This window comes from Ursus maritimus, unplaced genomic scaffold, assembly GCF_017311325.1.
Source record: "Ursus maritimus isolate PB19 unplaced genomic scaffold, ASM1731132v1 scaffold_27, whole genome shotgun sequence".
Lineage (NCBI taxonomy): Eukaryota > Metazoa > Chordata > Mammalia > Carnivora > Ursidae > Ursus > Ursus maritimus.
Window position 1 is genome coordinate 21,292,035 of NW_024425230.1, and position 20,959 is coordinate 21,312,993.

General features: G+C 51.4%; 1 protein-coding gene across 1 annotated transcript; it reads left to right on the forward strand.

The window, feature by feature from the left end:
- The first annotated feature begins 3,246 nt into the window (after positions 1-3,246).
- Positions 3,247-20,959, forward strand: VPS33B (VPS33B late endosome and lysosome associated). Its single transcript, XM_008687791.2, has 23 exons — positions 3,247-3,657; positions 6,853-6,933; positions 7,286-7,347; positions 8,617-8,666; positions 8,855-8,922; positions 12,551-12,596; positions 13,625-13,719; positions 13,992-14,096; positions 14,504-14,600; positions 14,822-14,899; positions 15,102-15,175; positions 15,469-15,555; positions 15,747-15,837; positions 16,252-16,326; positions 16,571-16,635; positions 16,754-16,808; positions 17,823-17,869; positions 18,436-18,568; positions 19,176-19,249; positions 19,719-19,820; positions 20,000-20,075; positions 20,195-20,311; positions 20,585-20,959. The coding sequence occupies exons 1-23, from the start codon at positions 3,562-3,564 to the stop codon at positions 20,662-20,664; spliced, it is 1,854 nt and encodes a 617-aa protein (XP_008686013.2). The 5' UTR covers positions 3,247-3,561; the 3' UTR covers positions 20,665-20,959.

A 20,959-nucleotide genomic window follows, 5' to 3' on the forward strand; every position in this document is an offset into this window, starting at 1 on the left:
TTATCCTTAGGCAGTCCTGTTTCATGATAGGATGAAAGACATTGACGTCACAACGCATGAGGTGAGCTGCATTTGGGGCATAGGTGCAGGGTCTGGTGGAGGAAGCAACAGTTGACACGGCCCTGCCTAAACTGGAGATAAAGTGGCTGTGGGCGGAATGGACAGCTCCTGGCAACCTTGGGGCCAAGCTCAAAAGGCTAGCAAACTACAAACAAGACGCTTAAGTCCCTGTGCCTTGAAAGGTCTATGTGTCACCAATTTGCTCAGGGCAGTTTCCACCTCTCTGCAGCTGAGATTTGATCTAACGGGGAGGTGGCAGAAAGAGGTTAGTATAGGGACATCTGGGTGGCGCAGTTGTTAAGCGTCTGCCTTCGGCTCAGGGCGTGATCCCAGCGTTCTAGGATTGAGCCCCACGTCAGGCTCCTCTGCTAGGAGCCTGCTTCTTCCTCTCCCACTCCCCCTGCTTGTGCTCCCTCTCTCGCTGGCTGTCTCTGTCAAATAAATAAATAAAAATCTTAATTTTAAAAAAATTGTTTAAAAAAAAAAAGAGCTTAGTATGAAACACCGCCAGGTAAGCTCTTGAAGCCCAGTGTGGGCACAAAAGTTTCTTGTTTGTTTTTTGCTTAATCTTGTATTATAGGATTTTTCAAGCACAGGAAAGTAGGGATAATATTGTAATGCAATGAACCCCTCTGTACACATTGCTCAGCTCTAACATTTTAACAAATGGCCAATCTTTTTTCATTGTCTCGCATACTTGCCCCACAGCTCCCCCTGGCTTATTTTAAAGCAAATCCTGTGGGATGCCTGGGTGGCTCGGTCGGTTTAAGTGCCTGCCTTCGGCTCAGCCCACGATCCCGGGGTCCTGGGATAGAGTCCCTGCATTGGGCTCCGTGCTCAGCAGGGAGCCTGCTTCTCCCTCTGCCTGCCACTCCCCCTGCTTGTGTACTCGCTCTCCCTCTCTCTCTCTCTGACAAATAAATAAAATCTCTAAAAAAAAAATAAAGCAAATCCTATGTACTTCATATTATTTCATCTGTAAATACTTATGTATCTGAAAGAGATAAGAACTCCCTTTTATTTTTTGAAAGTTTATTAATTTTAGTAATCTCTACACACAAAGTGGAGATTGAATGGAGGATCCTGGGATCAAGAATCACACGCTCTTCTGACTGAGCCAGCCAGGCACCCCAAACTCCTTTTTTTTTTTTTTTTTAAGATTTTATTTATTTATTTTTTAGAGTGGGGAGGGGAGAAGAGGAGGGACAGACCCCATGCTGAGCAGAGCCTGATGTGGGGCTCAATCCCACAACCCCAAGACCATGACCCGAGCCAAAATCAAGAGTCAGATGATCAACTGACTGAGCCACCCCAGTGCCCTCTGAACTCCTTTAAAACAGACACATAAGCCATTACTATACTTTAAACGTTTTAGTAATTAGTATCAGTTAATATCCTGATCATATTCTCTTACTATTTCATAAATTACTTTTATGGTTGATTTCTTAGAATTAGGATCCAAACAATGTCCACACATTGCAACATTGCATGATGCGGCCATGTCCCAGAAGTGTCTTATATTCTAAAGTGGTTTTCCTTTCTATGTTATTCCCCTATTTTACAGGTTATTTGACCCATATATTTCCTATATTTAAAAAAAACTTTATTGAGAGAGAGCGTGCGCAGGTGGAGGGGCAGAAGAAGAGGGAGAGCGCAAATCTTTTTTTTTTTTTTTTAAGATTTTATTTATTTATTCGACAGAGAGACAGCCAGCGAGAGAGGGAACACAAGCAGGGGGAGTGGGAGAGGAAGAAGCAGGCTCATAGCAGAAGAGCCTGATGTGGGGCTCAATCCCATCACGCCGGGATCACGCCCTGAGCCGAAGGCAGACGCTTAACTGCTGTGCCACCCAGGAGCCCTGGAGAGAGCGAATCTTAAGCAGACTCTATGCCCAGCATGGAGCCAGATGCGACCACCCTATGATCATAAGCTGAGCTGAAATGAAGAGTCCCACGCAAACCAATTGAGCCACCCAGGCATCCCTATTTCCTGTATTTTGGATATAGTAGGTTTCGTTCCTATGATATTTATTTATTATCATGTTCCTACTACTCTCCATATTTCCTATCAACTGGTATTTACATCTTGAGACTTGATCAGGTTCAATTTTTTTTTTTTAAGATTTTATTTATTTGACAGAGAGACAGCCAGCGAGAGAGGGAACACAAGCAGGGGGAGTGGGAGAGGAAGAAGCAGGCCCCCAGCGGAGGAGCCCGATGTGGGGCTCGATCCCACAACGCCAGGATCACGCCCTGAGCCGAAGGCAGACGCCCAACGACTGAGCCACCCAGGCGCCCCGATCAGGTTCAATTTTTGGCAATGAGTGAAGCTTTGTACTTCCTATGCATCTCACAGGGAGATGATGTTACGATGGATTAGTGAGTTCAGGTATTGTTAGCGGCTCTATCCCTAATAATGGCTTTTTTTTTTAAACAAGGTGAATCTAGATCATTACCATCACCCCTGAAAATTCCCTAGTTTCTCTTCCCAGTCAATTCTTACCCCAAAGTCAATCACTTTCTGAAAATTTTTTTCACCATTGATTGGTTTTTCCTGTTTTAGAACTGTACATAAATGGCATCATATAGATGCCACTCTGTATCTGGGTTCTTTCATTTATTGCGTTATTTTTATTATATGAATACGCCAGAGTTTGTTTATCCGTTTTCCCATGAAGGATTATTGAGTCAAAACTCCTGTATCCAAAGGTCATAACTGGCGGGACTTAGCTTCCAGGGGATGCTAACGCGTTCCCCTTCTCCCCCCCCCCCCCCCGTGTGTCCCATCTCTTCTCTTGCCTCCTGTAGCTGGGAAGCCAGAGAACTCCCAGGTGGCAGCTAAATTTGTGGAGATTTGACTGACAGCCAAGATCCCCGGGGATCAGTGCCCTCCGAACCCCGAGTGGGTTTCGCCCATTTTACAAAGTTCTAAAAAATCTAGCTAAAGTGCCCAACCCTCGCTTGAGCAAGCTAGGAGAATTGGGTGTACCCTTAAAGATTAGTTGAAGGTGGAATCCTTATGATGGTAACACTCTCCGCTGGGCCGGTATGAGATTGGAAGGCTGACCCGTTGCCTCCCGTTTTGGAATGTCCCTTCCAGGGCGCCTTCCCCGTCCCGGTAGGCTAAGCGCTGGTTGAGCGCACGGGACTTCCGGGAGGTCTAGGAAGTAGCTTCTCTCTCTGGCAGGAGGCGGGGTTTTCTCCGCACGCCGCGAAATCTGTGGGTGTAGACAGGGATCCTGGCTACCGGCGGAGTGGACCAGGGAGGGGCGGGTCGGTACTGCGGCTGCTGATCCGGACGCGGGTCCTCCGAGACTGTGGCTGTCTGACCGAAGGGTGGCCATTCATTCGAGCGCAGGAGCGAGGGCCCCTTCGGGGGCTCTTTCGAACCGTGCCCAGGCCTTCAGGAGCGCCGCCCTGCGCTTACCCTGGGCTGCTGCCGACCTTCTCTGAGTGGAGGGCGTCGTCCTTCTTCCACCCCGCTGCTCCGGTGTCCGCTGCCATGGCTTTCCCCCATCGGCCGGACGCCCCAGAGCTGCCTGATTTCTCCATGCTCAAGAGGCTGGCCCGAGACCAGCTCATCTATCTGCTGGAGCAGGTCAGTGCCCGCCACACCTGGGGCCTTTTCTGCATCAACAGTTTAGCACTCAGTGGACGCGTAGTTCTTCCTTGGCGGAGTCCCCTTGATCTTCTTCCAGGCCCTTGGTCTTGTCCTTGGAGCTTCTGTGGCAGGTCCAAAATGAAGCATTTAGGGAGGAAAACCAGAGGGCAGTAAGAGCTGCTTGGGACCTGGCAGAGAGTTAATGAAGTCACTTCTTTTTGGTACAGGCAAGGGAGGCACCACTCGTGCCCCGCATCACTGGGGATGGAACGATGGTTAAGACATCATTGTCCTTAAGGATCTACTCCAGTAGGAGCCTATGAAACACAGATTACCACACACGGGGTATCGTGTGGTAAATGGGTGATACCTAGGGTGCCGGGAGCATTCAGAATAAGCAGTCATTTCTAGTTGGAGTGATCTAGGAATTTTAAGGAGCTGGATTGTGAAGAATAAGCGTATTTTCCTTGGAGATGGGGGAGCGTGTTCAGGCAGATGGACTGGTTGGTAGAAGCAAAGTTGAGGAACCAGGGAAGGAGAAGGCACATACAGGGAAGAGAGCAGTGAGAAGTTACGCAGTAGGCATTAGGCAGCCACTGAAGGTTTTCTTTCCCCACTTAAGGGGTGAAGCAATACTTGAAGATGATTCTAGGGGTGCCTGGGTGGCTCAGTCAGTTAAGCAGCTGCCTTCGGCTCAGGTCATGATCCTGGGGTCCTGGGGTTGAGTCCGGTATCAGGCTACCTGCTCAGTGGGGAGCCTGCTTCTCCCTCTCCCTCTGCCCCTCCCCCCAGCTTGTACTCTCTCTCTCAAATAAATAAATAAAATCTTTAAAAAAAAATGAAGATGATTCTAATAGCCATGTGTGGAGTGGGGTGAATGGGGAACAAGAATGTTAGGAGACCATAGATCAGGTGAAATTAGTGACAGTGGGAACGAAGGAAAAGGATGGATTTTTAAGTCATGGTGAAAGAAGACTCAAAGATTTACTGATTGTAAAGGTTGAGAGAGAAGCAAAGCTGAGTTTGAGATTTTTTACCTTGTGTTACTAGGAAAACAATGCTGTAGTTGTAATGCGTTATATGTATATTTACTTATTTAAATTTCCACGTTCCCTACTAGATTAGAAGACCCTTGAGGACAGGGAACATGTCTGTTTTATGCAGCACTGTGTACCTAGGGAGTAGCTAGCTTAGAGTCAAGCACATAGCATGTGTTTAGTAAATATTTTTAAATGAACATTGAATTAAATGAAAAAAAAAAAAGAATTAGAGGAAGGGGCTGATTAGTTTGGGTTTGGAAAGGGTGAAGATGCTAGTAGGAAATACTGCTTTTAACAGCCAGCAGATAGAATCATAGAGCTGCAGCTGGTTGAAGATGAGGACTTGGAAGAACCTCAGAGAACCTCAGGGGGTCTGGGACCAAATTTTGTATCTCTTTTATATGCCCCATAGTGGTAGTACAGTGATTGGCACGCAAAAGATGCTCAAACGTGTGAGAATTGAAAAGAGATGCTAGTTAAAGTCGCTTACAGGTGAGAAGCACGTGAAAGAGTAAATGAGACCAAGGACAGGGACCTGTACGTGGAGGTTGGGAGGAGTGGCCACAAGGGTGACTCACCATGGCCGATGCAGGTTTCTGTGCAATAATTTGCTCTTCAAACTGACTTCTGACTTAATTCTTGTTGACGGGCACTGCTGTTCAGGCTCGAGCCCTCAGAATCGTCTTTGACTCCCCCCCCCCCCCATAGTTAACTGAACCAGTCGCTAAGTCCCAAGGATATTTCCTCACACCCAACTTTAGAGATTATACAGTAACACACATTATAGAGAAGGTAGAAGATAAGAGAAAGTATAAAGAGAAAAAATAGATACAAGCGCTGGTGACACTGTTAATTTCTTTCAGTTATTTAAAAACTTCTCTTACACATTCCGTGTACCTTTACCGTATTTTTGTTCACAGCACCACCAGCTTCAATCAGGTCCTCATTCATGGCTACATGCTTGGGCTGCCTGAGTGTTGCTTTAACCACATAAGTGGACTCCCTGCCTCAGTTTCTCACGCCTCCAATCCATTGTACCCACAGTGCCCAGTGATCTAACTAAAACTTCCAGCTGAGTGGATGCTTCAAGGGCAAAAGCTTTCTGTTTTCCCTTGTTCATAGAGGATTGACGCCAAACTCCCTAACCTGACATTGGGGTCCTACATGCTCCAGTTCCAGTCAGCTGTTTCAATCCTGTCCCCCACCGATCCACTACATCAAGATTTCCCAGCCTCAGTGCCACCGACATCTGGGGCAGGTTAATTCTTTGCTGTCTTTGCGGGACTGTCCCGTGTTTAGCGACATCTCTAACCTCTACCCAGTAGATGGCAGTCAAACCCCTTGCCCCAAGTCAGATAGCCAAAAATGTCTCCAGACACTGCCCGAGGTCCTCATCCCTGCTTGAGAACCACTGCCCTACACTTACCTTATGCATCAGCCAAACCAAATTGCTTGTTCTGTCCTTACCATTCAGCCTGTTCTTGTGCCACGGCCTTTGCTGAATCGCCATCTTCTGTCACTGCCAGCACCCTACCCATTTGTCGAGGCCTAGTTGAGAGCAAACTTCTGATGACTTCCCTCTCTCTGCCACTCAGTGTGACCCCTCCTTCCCCTGGACACGTGAGACAGCAGGAATCCGATGGCAGGGATTTGGGTGGGAGAGTGGGTGGGTGGGTTTGGACTGTTCTGGGCTAAGTCTTCTGCATTGAACGTGGGTTATTTTTGTAATTAGAAGAAAAGAGCTACTTAGGAAGAGATGGCAGTTAGTTGAGGGGTTGCAGGATGCAAAGTGGGGCTTTGTCTGGTTTGGCTTTGTTCAGCAGGCAATAGGGGTGACTGGGGGGCAGATTGGAGGACAGAGCAATGATGCAGAACAAGGTCATGGGCGAGCGTTGAGTGGTTGAGTGATGAGGACTTAACCTTCGAGAAGGTGAAATAGCTCTCCACTGGCATAGAAACTGAGAAGACAAACTAGGCGAGTAAAGAAACGTCCGCTGTGGATACAGATAATAGACGAGGTGCTGGGGTGATGGAATGTTGCCTACCACACTGAGAGCTCAGTCTGTGCTTTTATTAAGTGGATGGCTGGACAAGCTCTCAGCCGAGGGAGCGTGTGTGGTCTATGAGTGACTCAATATACTGTGTCCTTCAGCTTCCAGGGAAAAAGGACTTGTTCATTGAGGCAGATCTCATGAGCCCTTTGGATCGGATCGCCAATGTCTCCATCCTGAAGGTACCTGCCCCTTTTCCCAGTGGACTCGGCCCCTCTTTCCTCGTGAAGCAGTTTTTCTTTAATCAACAATATGGATTACTAATGAGTGACTGCCCTTTTAGGGAAAATGCAGGGAAGCTGAATTGGGTGGATAAAGGGGGATTGATGCTGTGGTTTGGATTGGTTTTTAATTGTTTGGCTTTGGGGTTTTTTTCTGTTGACGGTTTAAGGAAAGTTCAGCAGGATGGTTGTCAGGGAGGCAGTTTGATTCCCAGGAGTAGCACGAAGAGGAGCCCTTACAGAAGTCCTCTTTGTGTCCTGCTGCGGGTTTCCAAACACTTACATGCATTGTCTTGTTGGGTTCTCTCTGTAGCAACACGAAGTCGACAAGCTGTACAAGGTGGAGAACAAGCCAGCCCTCAGCTCCAATGAACAGTGAGTGTCTGGGGGAGTCTGTCTGGGCTCCAGGCTGGAGGACGTCCCCGCACCTCTGCCTCCCGTCTGTCCTTGGCTGGGGTCTGGCGCCATGTTTCTGAGGTGGTTCACCTCCCTGCACTTTTGCAAGTTCACACCTGGGTTATGCTGTGCCCTCTTAACTGGTCTCCCTTCCGCACTTTCTCCCTGCCCTGTGCTCTCCTGTCTCTAATCCAGTCTGCCATCTCTAGCCAGATTGGTTCATCTTTCAAAAGTATCTTCATTATGCTCTTCTCAGGGACCTACAAGGCTTCCCTTACTCGCTGACTAAAGTCCAGATGGCTCATCACAGATTCCAAGGCGGCCTCCAGCGAGGCTCACCCTGCCTTCTAGTCTGCTCTGTCGTGTGTCCCCTCAAGCCTCTGCTTGACACACACTTTCTTTTTCTTTCTTTCTTTTTTTTTAAGTTTTATTTATTTAAGTAATCTCTGCGCCCAGCGTGGAGCTCAAACTTGTGACCCCAAGATCAAGAGTCACATGCTCCGCTGACCGAGCCTGCCAGGCGCCCTGGCTCGCGCTTTCTCACGCCGCCCAACTGTGTGCGCGTTGCCTTTGCCCCCTGGCCGCTCTGCCTGCCGTTGTCTCCTGCGCTCGCTGCTCCTGCAAAAAATGCCTGGCCTTCCGGGCCCAGCGCCACCTCCTCCATGCAGCTCGGTGTCACCACTCCGGTCCAGGGTGCTTTCTTCCTCCTCTGGATTTCCATGGTGTTTAGTGTGTGTCCTGGTCACTTGGCACATAGTCACAGAGAGCCCATGTGACAGAGCCTGGCCTCCATTTTTATTTTTTATATTTTTCTATCTTAAGTAATGTTCATGCTCCTTTAGAGGAAAAAAAATCTCCTAGATACATGGAGAGTACCTCCATGAACCCCCGTTTGAAAAACACCATTTTATATACTTTCTTGTATTATTTTTAACAGTTGATTATCAATGTACCCCATACGTGTGTATCTGACTTTGCCCAGTAGATTGTAAATTATGGGAGAGCAGGAGCTCCTGGGGCCGCCGTGGGCTGCGTACCAGTGGTGTCGAAGGGAGTCCTCTGTGCGCGGGATGTGGTTGGCCGAGAGCGCGGGCATAGCTTTGGCTAGGATGAGAACGATAGGCCTGGCGAGGAAGGCAAATGACAGAAGAGCTGACATTTCTGTTTCTTCTAAGCTGCTATCACCAACTGCATGATTTTTTTTTCACTGAGGTTTTTTTTGTTGTTTTTTTACTTTCTCTCCCGCAGGTTGTGCTTCTTGGTCCGACCCCGCATCAAGAACATGCGATACGTTGCCAGTGAGTATGCCGTGGCGCCACATGTAGTCCTAAGACCTGTGCCAAGATGAAGGGCCTAGGCCATAGGAGCTTTTAATGAGAAGAGATGGTTCGAATGGGCCCTACCACTCGGAGACGATGTCTGCGTCTTTGCTTCCAGTCTAACAGATGGCCCATGGCTTTCTGGGTTGCTTTCCTTCCTTCTGTAGGTCTTGTCAATGCTGACAAATTGGCTGGCCGAACTCGAAAATACAAAGTGATCTTCAGCCCTCAGAAGGTGAGTTTGGGTCCTGGCGGGAGTAGGAGAAGGTAGATCGGGACAGAAGGCTGGGAAGGGACTGGGGTGCATAGCCGTGTCTCCCCTCAAGCCAGTTATGTGTGACTGAACAGAATACCTGTCACGGTCTTGTCATTGACGTGGCCCTGATTGTTTAGCAGAGGCTCTGTCATCGAACTGCGCCGGTTACAGATGGTGGAGTGTGAGAGGTGTTCTCTATGTAGACTTCTTCTGAAGCAGAGCCTGCCGGGTACCCCTTCTAACTCACGTTTCTGTAGAGTGATGTGCACTGCGTCATGTGATTTTGTCCCTTTATCCCTTCCACAATAAATGATAAATCATTACTTCTCCACGCTCACCCAAGGCATGTGGCCGGCTGCCCCTGGGTTGCTAGAACCATAGCCAGGTACTTTGCAAAGGCCCTTTCTTACACGAGAAAGGAGCTTGGAGACCATTGCACTGACCCCAGCTTTGAGCCTCTGGGGGAAGCGAAGCCCGCAGTCACAGTGAGTTAGCATCGCCAGGCCAGGTCTCTTGCGTCTATTTTCGCTCAAGAGTTGTAGCGTTTGGTGATCCTGGCATCTCCGTTCCCTGATTCCATCAAGCTCCGCTCTCACCCCTGCGTCAGCAAGCTGCACTGTGTCTTCGCACACGGCCTGCCCCGGGCCTGTGCGGCTGTACCAAGGGGTGCACGCCGCATGGAGAGCGGATAGAAATTCGAGTTGAAAGGACAAGGATTTATTCTTTTTCAGTCTTTCCCAAAAAGTTCCAGAGAAAGTAGAAGCAGTAGCTCAGTGTGAGACGCTGAAGCCCAACTGGGGGACTCCTTGCGTTAGCACCTGTTACCTGTGTGCTCTGGGATAGGTTATTTAACTGCTCTGCGGCTCAGTTTTCTCATCTATAAAATGGGGTTGATAGTAGTACTTACCTTTTTTTTCAGCCCTGGTGAGGAAGGCAACAGGGCTGAACATTTTATTCTATTTTTTATTTTAATTCCCATGTAGTTAACAGTGTTCTGCTAGTTTCAGGTGTGGGATATAGGGGTTCAACAGTTCTGTACATCACTCAGTGCTCATCCCGATAAGTGCAGTCTTGACCCCCTTCACCCATTCCTCCCCTCCCCCCGCTCACCTCTCCTCTCGTGACCATCAGTTCTCTCTAGTTAAGAGTCTGATTTTTGGTTTCCCTCTTTTTTTCTTCATGTTTGTTTTGTTTCTTAAATTCTACATATGAGTGAAATCCTATGGTATTTGTCTTTCTCCAGCTTATTTCTCTTAGCATAATACTCTAGCTCCATCCACGTTGTTGCAAATGGCAAGTACTTGCCTCTTTTAATTTAAATGACTTTTAGTTTTTGTTAGGAAATCTAGTGAAATTACAGGCTTATATTGTTTTCTCATCACATGGAAGGAATAAGAAGAAAGAGCTAATTAGAGCTAAAAAAAATCTAATTAGATAGGATGTGAGACAGAGAAAATTCATCGAAATATCAATTTTGTTTTTCTGTGTAAGAGGGAGGCTTGTAGGATTATTTGAAACTGTTAACCAACTTGTTCCATTCCCTGTTTAAACAGATCTCTCCTTGGAAGTATAATTTGAAAAAAGGGCCTTTATAAGACTCCAAAAACTAAAATTTATTGCCACAGCTCCTTTAATAACATTTATTTTTTTTTAAAGATTTTATTTATTTATTCGACAGAGATAGAGACAGCCAGCGAGAGAGGGAACACAAGCAGGGGGAGTGGGAGAGGAAGAAGCAGGCTCACAGCGGAGGAGCCTGATGTGGGGCTCGATCCCAGAAAGCCGGGATCACACCCTGAGCCGAAGGCAGACGCTTAACGACTGAGCCACCCAGGCGCCCCATCTAATTAGATTTTTTGACCTAATTTTGTATCGCAGGACAGTCTCTCTCAGTAGCTGTAGGGAAGAGGGAATCTCTCTCTTCCTGAGACTCCTTAGTTAATTATGAAGATGGGCAGATTTCGATCTGGGTTCTGGAAGTCCATTAGTTAGCACTAAAAGTGGGCCTGCTGTTATCAGTTTCACTGACAGAACGGAGTGAGGGACGCGGCCCCTGCCTGGCTCGGTCTGTAGAGCACGTGACTCTTGATCTCAGGGTTGTGAGTTTGAGCCCCACATTGGGCATAGAGCCTACTTAAAAAAAAAGAAAGAGAGAAAGAAAGAAAGGGGTGAGGGGTGAATTGGATTCTTCTGTGTTACGTAAAATAAGGAGCACGTAGGATTAATCTTCCGCATCTTGTGGAGTCATCACGAGGACCAGGAGAGGTAATCCTGATAAAACGCTACCAACAGTGCCTCGCACGTGTAAAATGTATAATGCGCATCGGCTGTTACCATCACCGTCATTATCAAATGGGAGTGCTCCTCCCTCCTTCCTCACTGCCTCCAAGTATGTCGCCCTCTTCCCACTTGCCTCAAAGGAGGAAGTGACCCTGGCCTCTTCCCTCCCCGATCCGCCGGTTCACCTGTGGTCCTGGCCCCATGCCCACGTTCCTTCTCTACCGTCTTGCTTTGTTGGGTGGATTCTTTCTCTTTGTCTTCAACCATGTCTATCCCTTTTTTTTTTTTTAAGATTTTATTTATTTGAGAGAGAGAGTGCATGAGCAGAGGGGAAGGGTAGAGGGAGAAGCAGACTCCATGCTGAGCAGGAAGTGCAATTCAGGACTCGATCCCAGGACCCCAAGATCATGACCTGAGCCGAAGGCAGATGCTTAACCAACTGAGCCACCCAGGCGCCCCATGTCTGTCCCTTCTAAGTAACTCTCCCTGCTTCATGTCTTCTCCCTGTCAGGGGCTCTCCCTTCTGTTGTGTGGAGACTTGTGTCAAGAGTTCTTGCTGCCATGGCTCCTGCGTCCTCAAGCCCGCCTTTAAATCGAGTCCCACTAGGGCTCTGTTGTCAAACCCAGTGATGCCTGCTTGCTGCTCGTCCTGCTTAATGTCCCTGGCATTTGACGCTGTGGCCCGTTCTTCCTGAGACTGACCTTTCCTGCCCTTAGAGGAGCTGCGTCCCCCGTTCCCGCCTCCGTGTCATCTTTCCGTTTGCTCCGCAGGAGTTGCCCTGTGCACCCGTTTAATTGTGGTGTTCCCTAGAACCCTTTCCTTAGCGCTTGTGTCCCTCTGTGTTCTTTTCTCTTGGACAAACCACCCACCTTAAATACGCTGTGCCGTGGACCCCCAGACCTCTCTCAGTGACTCTAGGGGTCTCCTGGACATGTCCTACCCTGGCCTCGCTGCACAGCACTGCTCCTGCCCTGCCACCCGGCTCACCCCCTGGTTTCTGAGGTGCACTCTTGCCTCCCCCCATGTCTGCCTGTGCATGTGCACCTTTCGGTGACGCTGAGACACCTTCTCCTTTGTGGGGTTCCCAGTCTCGCAGGGAGACAAGAGCAGCGGGCTTAATACATAAATAAAGTGGATAAAGGGAAACAAAGCCCTGGGCTAGATGGTCCCAGTGGTCCTTCCTGTTGTCCCTAAGAGTCCAGGCTCTCTTGTCGTCGTCACTGGGTTCAGTAGGTATTGTCCTCAGCAGTGACTGTGGAGGAACGCCAGAGAGATGGAAAGAACAGAGAAGAAGCCGGTCACCAACCACTCCCTTTTGTCTTTCAGTTTCATGCGTGTGAGATGGTGCTGGAAGAAGAGGGAGTCTTTGGAGGTGAGAGGAGGCGGCCGTGAGTGGAGACGGGGAGAACATGCAGGAAGAAGGGAGGAAATATCGCTGGGCCCCTCATCTCTACCTGTTGGCCTGGGGGCAGGGGAGGTTCCTGACTACGTGGAGCGGGACAGGGCCCTGAAGGGAAGGCTGAAGGGGGTCCCGGGTGCTGCCATTCCCCCCTTTCTGAGACTCCCACAAGGAGAATATGTGCCTTCCCTCCCTCCATTCTGCGTTCAGCGCTGACCTGGGCACCATGCCCCCTGCTGGAGATCCCGCCCTGGCGCCAAAATCCTCGGTGGTGGTGGCCTTCTGCTGTTAGCCCCTTCCTGGCCCCTCAGCCTCACTGTGTGCAGCTCCCTCCTTTCTCCTGACTCTACCCTCCAGCCGTGGGCACTTCCTACTTGCTTTTCCTGTGGTCTAGAATATTCTCCACCTCAGCTTTTTTTTTTTTTCATACCCAAATCTCACTCAAATTCTAAGTGTAAATGTCGCTTCTTTAAGGAAGTCTTTCCTATACTCCTGTACTTTTCCTGGGCCCCGCGTAGCTGCGGTTCGATCTCTGAAACATTCGTGCTTCCGGATTGCTGTTGTTCTTTGGAGCACAACTGTAATGAGATGTGTCTGGTGTGTATCTCTCTCACTAGATTGGGACTCTCTCGCCGACGATGGGGAGCATGTCCGTTCTACTCCCGCACCCCCAGTGCTGGGCCTAGTGCCTGCACAGATGTGGCTTTCTGTCAGTATTTGTCATTAGAATGAGTGTTTCCTCGGCACTTCCGGTCGGCAGTCGAATGAGAACATGCCCCTCTCACATTGTAGGACAGGCCGTGGTGTGCACGTCTCCTTTTGTTATCTGACCATGAACGCCTTTAAGGCACAGACTGTCTCCTCTTTGAGTGTCCGTGCTTAGTGCAGGGCTGGGCATGTGGCAGGCGCTCAGATATTTCTGCGTCACCACGGCGGACCTTCTCTCTCAATGTGGAGCCCTGTGCCTTCTGCCGGGAGGCTGATGCTCTCTGTACCCGCAGATGTGAGCTGTGACGAATGGGCCTTTTCTTTGCTGCCTCTTGATGTGGATCTGTTGAGCATGGAGCTCCCAGAATTTTTCAGGGACTACTTCCTGGTAAGTGCAGGGTCCTTGGGTCTTGGCATCGACAGGTGGGGACACACATGGGGTCCAGTGGGCTGGAAACATGGACATAACCTTCCTGTAATTCCTATAATTTATCACGAGGGCAAGTGTTTTGCAGGACTTCCTTTGGGGCCAGTCACAATGAGAGCCTTCAGGCAGTCCCCACACCCGGCCTTCCTGCTCCCGGGCTGCGAGGGCTAGCCCCTTTCCAGATGGGTCCGTTGGGCTGAGCCATATCTCTGTGGCCCGTCTGGTTCCTGCAGGAAGGAGACCAGCGCTGGATCAACACTGTGGCGCAGGCCTTGCACCTTCTCAGCACTCTCTACGGGCCCTTCCCCAACTGCTACGGGATTGGCAGGTGCAGCAAGGTGGGTGCTGGCGGTGCTGCGGTCCCGATGGCCCCGTCGTACCCATTCTCTGCCTACCGTGGCGTGCCCAGGGGCATCTGTGATCAGAGCTATATTCTTTAGCTTGCTTTTATTGTTCTAGAAGAGTTCCTCAGAGAGGAGGACTTGTGTGACTGACAGAGAGGCAAGAGCCGGGACCTCCAGATAGCACTCCTAAGTCTTTTCCGGGGGCAGAGATAGTCCTTCATCGGCAGGGGGAAGGCTGGGAGGGGTGGGCACAGATGGGAGTGCAGTGGGTAGTGGTGTTAATAATTAGCTCCCCTCTTGGGGTCAAGGAGAGGTGTCACATGGAAAGGAGTTGGCTTCAGTAGGTGTGGGCTGCAGCAGGGACCTGGACACGAGACTGAGAATGTCTTGGTCCCTGGCAGATGTCCTACGAATTGTGGAGGAAACTGGAGGAGGAGGAGGATGGCGAAACCAAGGGCCGAAGGCCGGAGATTGGACACATCTTCCTCCTGGACAGAGGTAAACGATGCTCAGCGCTCCTGTCGTCTCCGGACCCTCGAAGACATGGGGATCCGGCCAACGTGGTGGCCCAGTTAGGATCCTCAGGTCGGGGCTGTGAATGGCCGCGCTGATCGGGAGCACGGCGCTTGGGCCCCGTGGAGGCCCGGGAGCTGATGCCGAGTAACTGGGGAGCCGCGTAGGAAAGGGAGGACCCTCACGGCCAGGGATCTCGGTTTCAGATGTGGACTTCGTGACGGCCCTTTGCTCCCAGGTGGTTTACGAGGGCCTGGTGGACGACACCTTCCGCATCAAGTGTGGTAAGTGGCATCTTGGCGAGGTGGAGGGGGTCCTCAGCTCCCGGGGCCTCTCGCAGGGGGCAGGGCTTGTGGGAGAGCCTCAGACTCTGAACAAACTGCTGGCTTCCGGATAGTTTGGGGGACTTTGAATGCAGTTCAGGAAAGGGGAGGAGAGGGAAGGCCTCCCTGGAGGTCCTCATAGCTGCTCCCTCTGCTCTCAAAGGGAGTGTCGACTTTGGCCCAGAAGTCACATCCTCTGACAGGAGCTTAAAGGTTCTACTCAATGCTGAGGACAAGGTGAGGGTATGGGTGCTGGCCGTGGATTACCCTGGGGCCACTGTTGGCCCAAGGCCGTGGGCCCGGCTCTGGGAGGGGAGGCTGAGCCTGTGGGAGAGGGATCCCCCCCAGGAGCGAGCGTACCCTGGAACCCAATAGCTGGTGCTTGACATACACTTGTGACACAGCTCAGCTTCCTCTGCTTTTGCTAGAACAGCCGGGCACTCCTCTTGTGCTCCCATTGCACTACTGAGGGAGGAGGGACTGGTTAGGGTTCTCTCTGGTAAGCTGTTGCTGTCTTGTTCCCCTTGCAGGTGTTTAGTGAGATTCGTAATGAGCACTTCTCCAACGTCTTTGGCTTTTTGAGCCAGAAGGCCCGGAACTTGCAAGCTCAGTATGACGTGAGGCTCCAAGCCCGGGCTCCTCCGTGTTGTTTCCCCAGTGGCTTCCCAAGGCTGCTGCCCTTTGGCTTCTTTCTGATAGGATGACAGCCCCCTGTCTTTCCTCCTGGAATCGGGGGGAAGCTGAGGGAGGGTGGTGGCCGTGCATGTCTGACGGCAGGAGAGGCTGACCTTATGGGGACCTCCCCCAGCGCCGGAGAGGCATGGACATCAAGCAGATGAAGAACTTCGTGTCCCAGGAGCTCAAGGGACTGAAACAGGAGCACCGCCTGCTGAGCGTCCGTAGGTTTCAGCCTGAGCGGAGGGCGAGGGTCTGCTGCAGAGATCTGCCCTGGGGTGGAATGCTGTTTACCCAGCACGTCGTGGTCTCGTTTCGTCTGAAGTGGGAAGAAGCACTTCTGCATTTTGCCTTAAGAACTTCTTACTCTTGGGGCGCCTGGGTGGCTCAGTCGGTGAAGCATCTGCCTTCAGCTCAGGTCATGATCTCAGGGTCCTGGGATCGAGTCCCCGTGGGGCTCCCTGCTCGTGGGGCGTCTGCTTCTCCCTCTGCCCCTCCCGCAACTCATGGTCTCCCTCTCTCTCTCTCTCTCAAATAAGTGAATAAAATCTTTAAAAACGTTTTTATTCTTCTGGACAATAAAGGCATATCCTACTGGAACCGGGAATATGTCAGCTTGCTTTTTGTCCTGTCTGCAGATATCGGGGCCTGTGAATCCATCATGAAGAAGAAGACCAAGCAGGACTTCCAGGAGCTCATCAAGACTGAGCATGGTAGCTGTGGGGGCCGTGCCCGCCTCCTTCCCATGCTTCTGCTTCCCTTGCTCCCAGCACCGCCCCACCCAGCAGAGATGCTCTCGGGCTCCTTCCAGCTGATGCTGGCTGGGTGGGATGCTAGTTCCTGCAGAAGTCCGGGGGTCCCTTAACCTCCCCCCAAGCATGGAGAAAGATGGGGAGATGCTGTTGGCAACAGCTAAGCTGCCTCCGCCATAACGGGCCCTCCTCTGCTTCCTCACAGCGCTGCTGGAGGGCTTCAACATCCGGGAGAGCACCAGCTACATCGAAGAACACATAGACCGGCAGGTGAGCGGGTGGCCGGGGTTGCTGGGAACCGTGTGTCACGGTGGGCTTGGCCTCCACAGAAGGAAGAGGAGAGAAGACCATGTGTCACAGAATTCTCTAGGACTTTCTTCTCTTGCAGGTGTCGCCTATAGAAAGCCTTCGCCTCATGTGCCTTCTGTCCATCACAGAGAATGGTGAGCCCCTGGAACCAGAGATGCCAGACTGAAAAACTGCACCTTAGGGATAGAAGGATTCATTTTGAATGACAGAGATAATATCCTAGCAGACAGAACGTTTCCCAGTAATTGCGTGGATTCTTTCCCCGGAAGATAAAGCGATCTTTGTTCGGAGTGAGACATCCCGAGGGCCTGGGGTCATTTAGTGTCCCAACCCTGAGTAGGACCACACCCACCGCCCCTCGCCCCCCCCCCCCCGGGACAAGTGCTGACACATCTTAGGACTGCAGAGGCCCAGTGCAGAGTGGCATTTCTCTCTCTCTTCCATCTGGCCGCCCACCTTCCACGAGCTTTCATAATAAAGAGACAGTCCAGGAAAAGGGGACAGCCATACGATTTTGTAAACATTTCCAAAAGCTCAGATTCTGCAACTTTCTGTGGCACAACTTTCAACCTGTTTATGCAACCTTTTCACCTGTTTTTTGTTGTTGTTTTGATTGGAAGTAGAGTTGACACACGATGGAACATGAGTTTCAGGTGTACAGCACAGGGATGGGGCAAGTGTGGAGTTGTGCTGGGCTCCCCACAAGTGCAGCTAGTACAGTACCATTGGCGGTCCTCCCTGTGCTGTGCTGTTCGTCCCCGTGACTTGACGCCCGTTCTTCATACCTCACTGGAGGAAAGCACCTCAGACTGCACTCCCTGACCTCATCCGAACACTTGTCCTATTCCTCGGTAGCTTGTAAAGCAGTTTGCAGTAGCTCTGGCCCCAAGCCAGGAAGCAATGTGCCCAAGTCCCTTCGCCTCCCTCCTGCCCCATCCCTCCACCATCCCCACCGATAAACAAGCTTAAATTTAGGAGTCAGTTTAGAATCAACTGGCTGGATGCAAGGTTAACATTTACTGAATCCTTCCTCCTGATAAGGGTGGTTTGGGGAGCAAGAGGGTAGGTGGGTGGGTTGGTATGGCTGTTGATTTCAGGACACCTCAGCTGGTGTTCGCGTGAACCTGTCTTGTCTTCCTGACCCTCAGGTTTGATTCCCAAGGATTACCGATCTCTGAAAACACAGTATCTGCAGGTAAGGCCGGGAGAGTGCACTCCGGAGGGATCTGGGTGGAGGGAGGTCATTGGACACTTCTGAAAGAGGCAGAAGAAATGGCCCCTTTCCTGTCTGCATCTCCATCTTGTTCCCGATCTGGCCTCCCTCTTAGAGCGTCTCGGCACAGTCAGCCTCTCAGCATGCAGAGACCCTCCCACTGCCCTTGTCTCCCCCACTCCCTGCTCTCTTGGTGGGTGGCCAGTGCTGGAGAGCTGGAGCCATAGAGCTATCGGACCAGGGGTTGAGTTCTCACCCCTGGGGCTCTTCCTCGCTTTTGCGTCTTGTGAGGGGTTGATATGGCTTTCCTTCCAGGTCTTTCTCTAGTCTTACCACATCAGTGAAGCCCTCCCTAGCACCCTCACATCAACAACCTTCTCTGTTCTCTCAAAGTTTGGTGCTTTTCTCTTTCTCCTCCTTTGGTGTTTGGTTATTTCTTTAGGGCACAGAATGCATAGCCCTTCTGTCCCTCACCTCCATATCACCTGACAGAGGTAGACCTTGGTGTGGTGGATGCTCGGTAAATGGCTGAATTGCATTTTCTTCAGAGCTATGGCCCCGAGCACCTGCTAACCTTCTCCAATCTGCGGCGAGCGGGGCTCCTCACGGAGCAGGCCCCGGGAGACACCCTCACAGCTGTGGAGAGTAAAGTGAGCAAGCTGGTGACGGACAAGGCTGCAGGTGAGCAGGGAGCACTTCCTCAGCCGGAGTCCCCTCTCCTTGCAGCAGCCAGAGTGCCGTGGGAGGGAGGCAGCGAGCTGGGGAAGGAGGACGTGATTCTCCACGCTTCCTGGCGTTACTGCTGCTTCCGCTAGCAGGAGCACGTTCCCTTTATTGAACACTTACCATGTGCCGAGACCTGTAGGTACCAGTTTCTCACGTAATCCTCTCAAACGTAAGCTTATCACCTCCACTTTCTAGAGAAGGAAACAGGTTGAGTGAGGTTAAGTGACTTGTTCAAGGTCCCTCGGTGAGTAAGTCAGATTTGAACCCAGGTCGGCTGACTCCGAGCCCCACGCACCTCACCAGTGAGCTCGGGTCACTCTGGAGCTTGCGCCGAGCAGGTGGCTGGGACCCCGCAGGAAGACTGTGGTGGGGTGAAGGGTGGAGAGTGTCTTGATCAGTTCCAGGGAATTTTAGGTGAACGGCTTTGAGGAGGGCCTTGAGATGTGAGCGGTCCCGTTACTTGTAAGGTCCTGCTATTTGTCATTTCCTGAGTCGTGTCACCTGGGGCAGGGTCAGGAATCCGTCGCTCTTCGATGAAATCCAGCACAGATTTCCTTCCCAGGAAAGATTACTGATGCCTTCAGTTCTCTGGCCAAGAAGAGCAATTTCCGTGCCCTCAGCAAGAAGCTGAATTTGGTACGTAGATTCGGGATGGATGGGGAGCCGTGGGTCCAGGCCTTTGCGGAGTACTCTGACTCCCCAACATCACTTCCTTGTTTTGTTTTTATAAAGAGCCTTTCGTTCGGTAGCATCATAGCATAAGCTTAATTTAATGATGAGACGAGACACAAAGATTCATTCACTTAATAAACTGATAAGCACCCACCAGTGCCAGAGGATGGGCCGAGTGCCACATCAGTGACAGACATGTCCCCTGTCACCAGGCGATCGGCAGTGGGGCATCTTTCTTTCCGGCTCTTCGTAGGGAGCCTGGGGAGCTCGTTCAGGAAAATCGGTGGGTACTGAACAAAAGCTTTAGGGCTTTTGCCAGTTTTCCCTTTAGCTGAAATAAGGCCTATTTGTTGGGATGTGCTTTTCTCTGACCGTGTAAAAAGCTGGAGAGAGGAGTTGTCACGTGCCTCACATAGTCCCCGTTGCCCTTTAGATCCCACGTGTGGACGGCGAGTACGATCTGAAAGTGCCACGGGACATGGCCTACGTCTTCAGTGGGGCTTATGTGCCCCTGAGCTGCCGACTCATTGAGCAGGTGAGAATAAGCGAGCCGCCCCCATCCGTGTTTCACTCTCTGCTTTCCCTTGGTCCCTGGCCTGTCCCGACCTTCCACCACCCCAGGAACTAACGAGACGTGACAGTCTGGCCGCTGCGACCTTCCCTTCCTCAGCCGGACAGAGTCTCAGACTCGAACCCCCTGCTCGTGCCTCCCAGGTGCTGGAGCGGCGGAGCTGGCAGGGTCTGGACGAGGTGGTGCGTCTGCTCAACTGCGGCGAGTTGGCCTTCACAGGTGCGCAGTGCCGGCCCTGCGGCCAGGGTGGGAGGGGACGGCTGGGACAGGACAGGGGGCTGGGGGCGCCCCCAGCGCCGGCGCGCCAGGGAAGAGCTGAGTCGGGCCGATCTGCGCAGACATGACCAAGGAAGACAAGGCTTCCAGCGAGTCCTTGCGCCTCATCCTGGTGGTGTTCCTGGGTGGTTGCACGTTCTCGGAGATCTCAGCCCTCCGGTTCCTGGGCAGGGAGAAAGGTAAGAGAGACCAGGAAGGGGGTCCGGGGGACAGAGGGCGGTGCTCAGAAGGCTTCTCGACGGGTCCCTGGGCACCACTTGCTGTGGTCTAGCTGCGGGCTCAGGAGCGGGGAGCCCAGTTCTACCCAGCGCGGCATGTCATTGTCATGCCCGAGAGCGTGGCACTGTTAGCTGCTGCGCTGGTGCAGCCGGGGCTGTGGAACTGGAGGGCTGAACCGGGCTGGGGCGGGGGGGGCCTCATCTGCTCTTAGTCATGTATTTTTGACTCCATAGGGTACAGGTTCATTTTCCTGACAACGGCAGTCACAAACAGTGCTCGCCTCATGGAAGCCATGAGTGAGGTGAAAGCCTGACGTTCTCCCTGCTGGGTTGATGTCTTCCCTGGACACATTTCCCAACGGGATGCAAGAATTTGGTCCCAGCTGCTAACCAAGTGTCCACCAACTACCCTACTAAGAGCCGGGGAGCACGAACTTACTCGGGAGTTAGAGAAGTTATCTGAGGAGAGCGCTCACTTCCAGCCCCCAGCATATGTCTCCCTGTTTTGTGTATGAAGTACAGCTTGTGCTGAAAAGATGCGAGGAGGAAGAGGTATCTTTTGCTAAATCCTGTTTGAGTATCATTGTAAATAAAGCCTCTACTCTCCAA

Bases quoted from the DNA above. Each gene is read 5' to 3' on its own strand.
- VPS33B (XM_008687791.2), top strand. From the start codon at position 3,562: ATGGCTTTCCCCCATCGGCCGGACGCCCCAGAGCTGCCTGATTTCTCC. The intron at 16,809-17,822 runs GTGAGCCCCTGG...CCTGACCCTCAG, and splicing joins TCTGTCCATCACAGAGAATG to GTTTGATTCCCAAGGATTAC. The intron at 18,569-19,175 runs GTGAGCAGGGAG...TTTCCTTCCCAG, and splicing joins GGTGACGGACAAGGCTGCAG to GAAAGATTACTGATGCCTTC.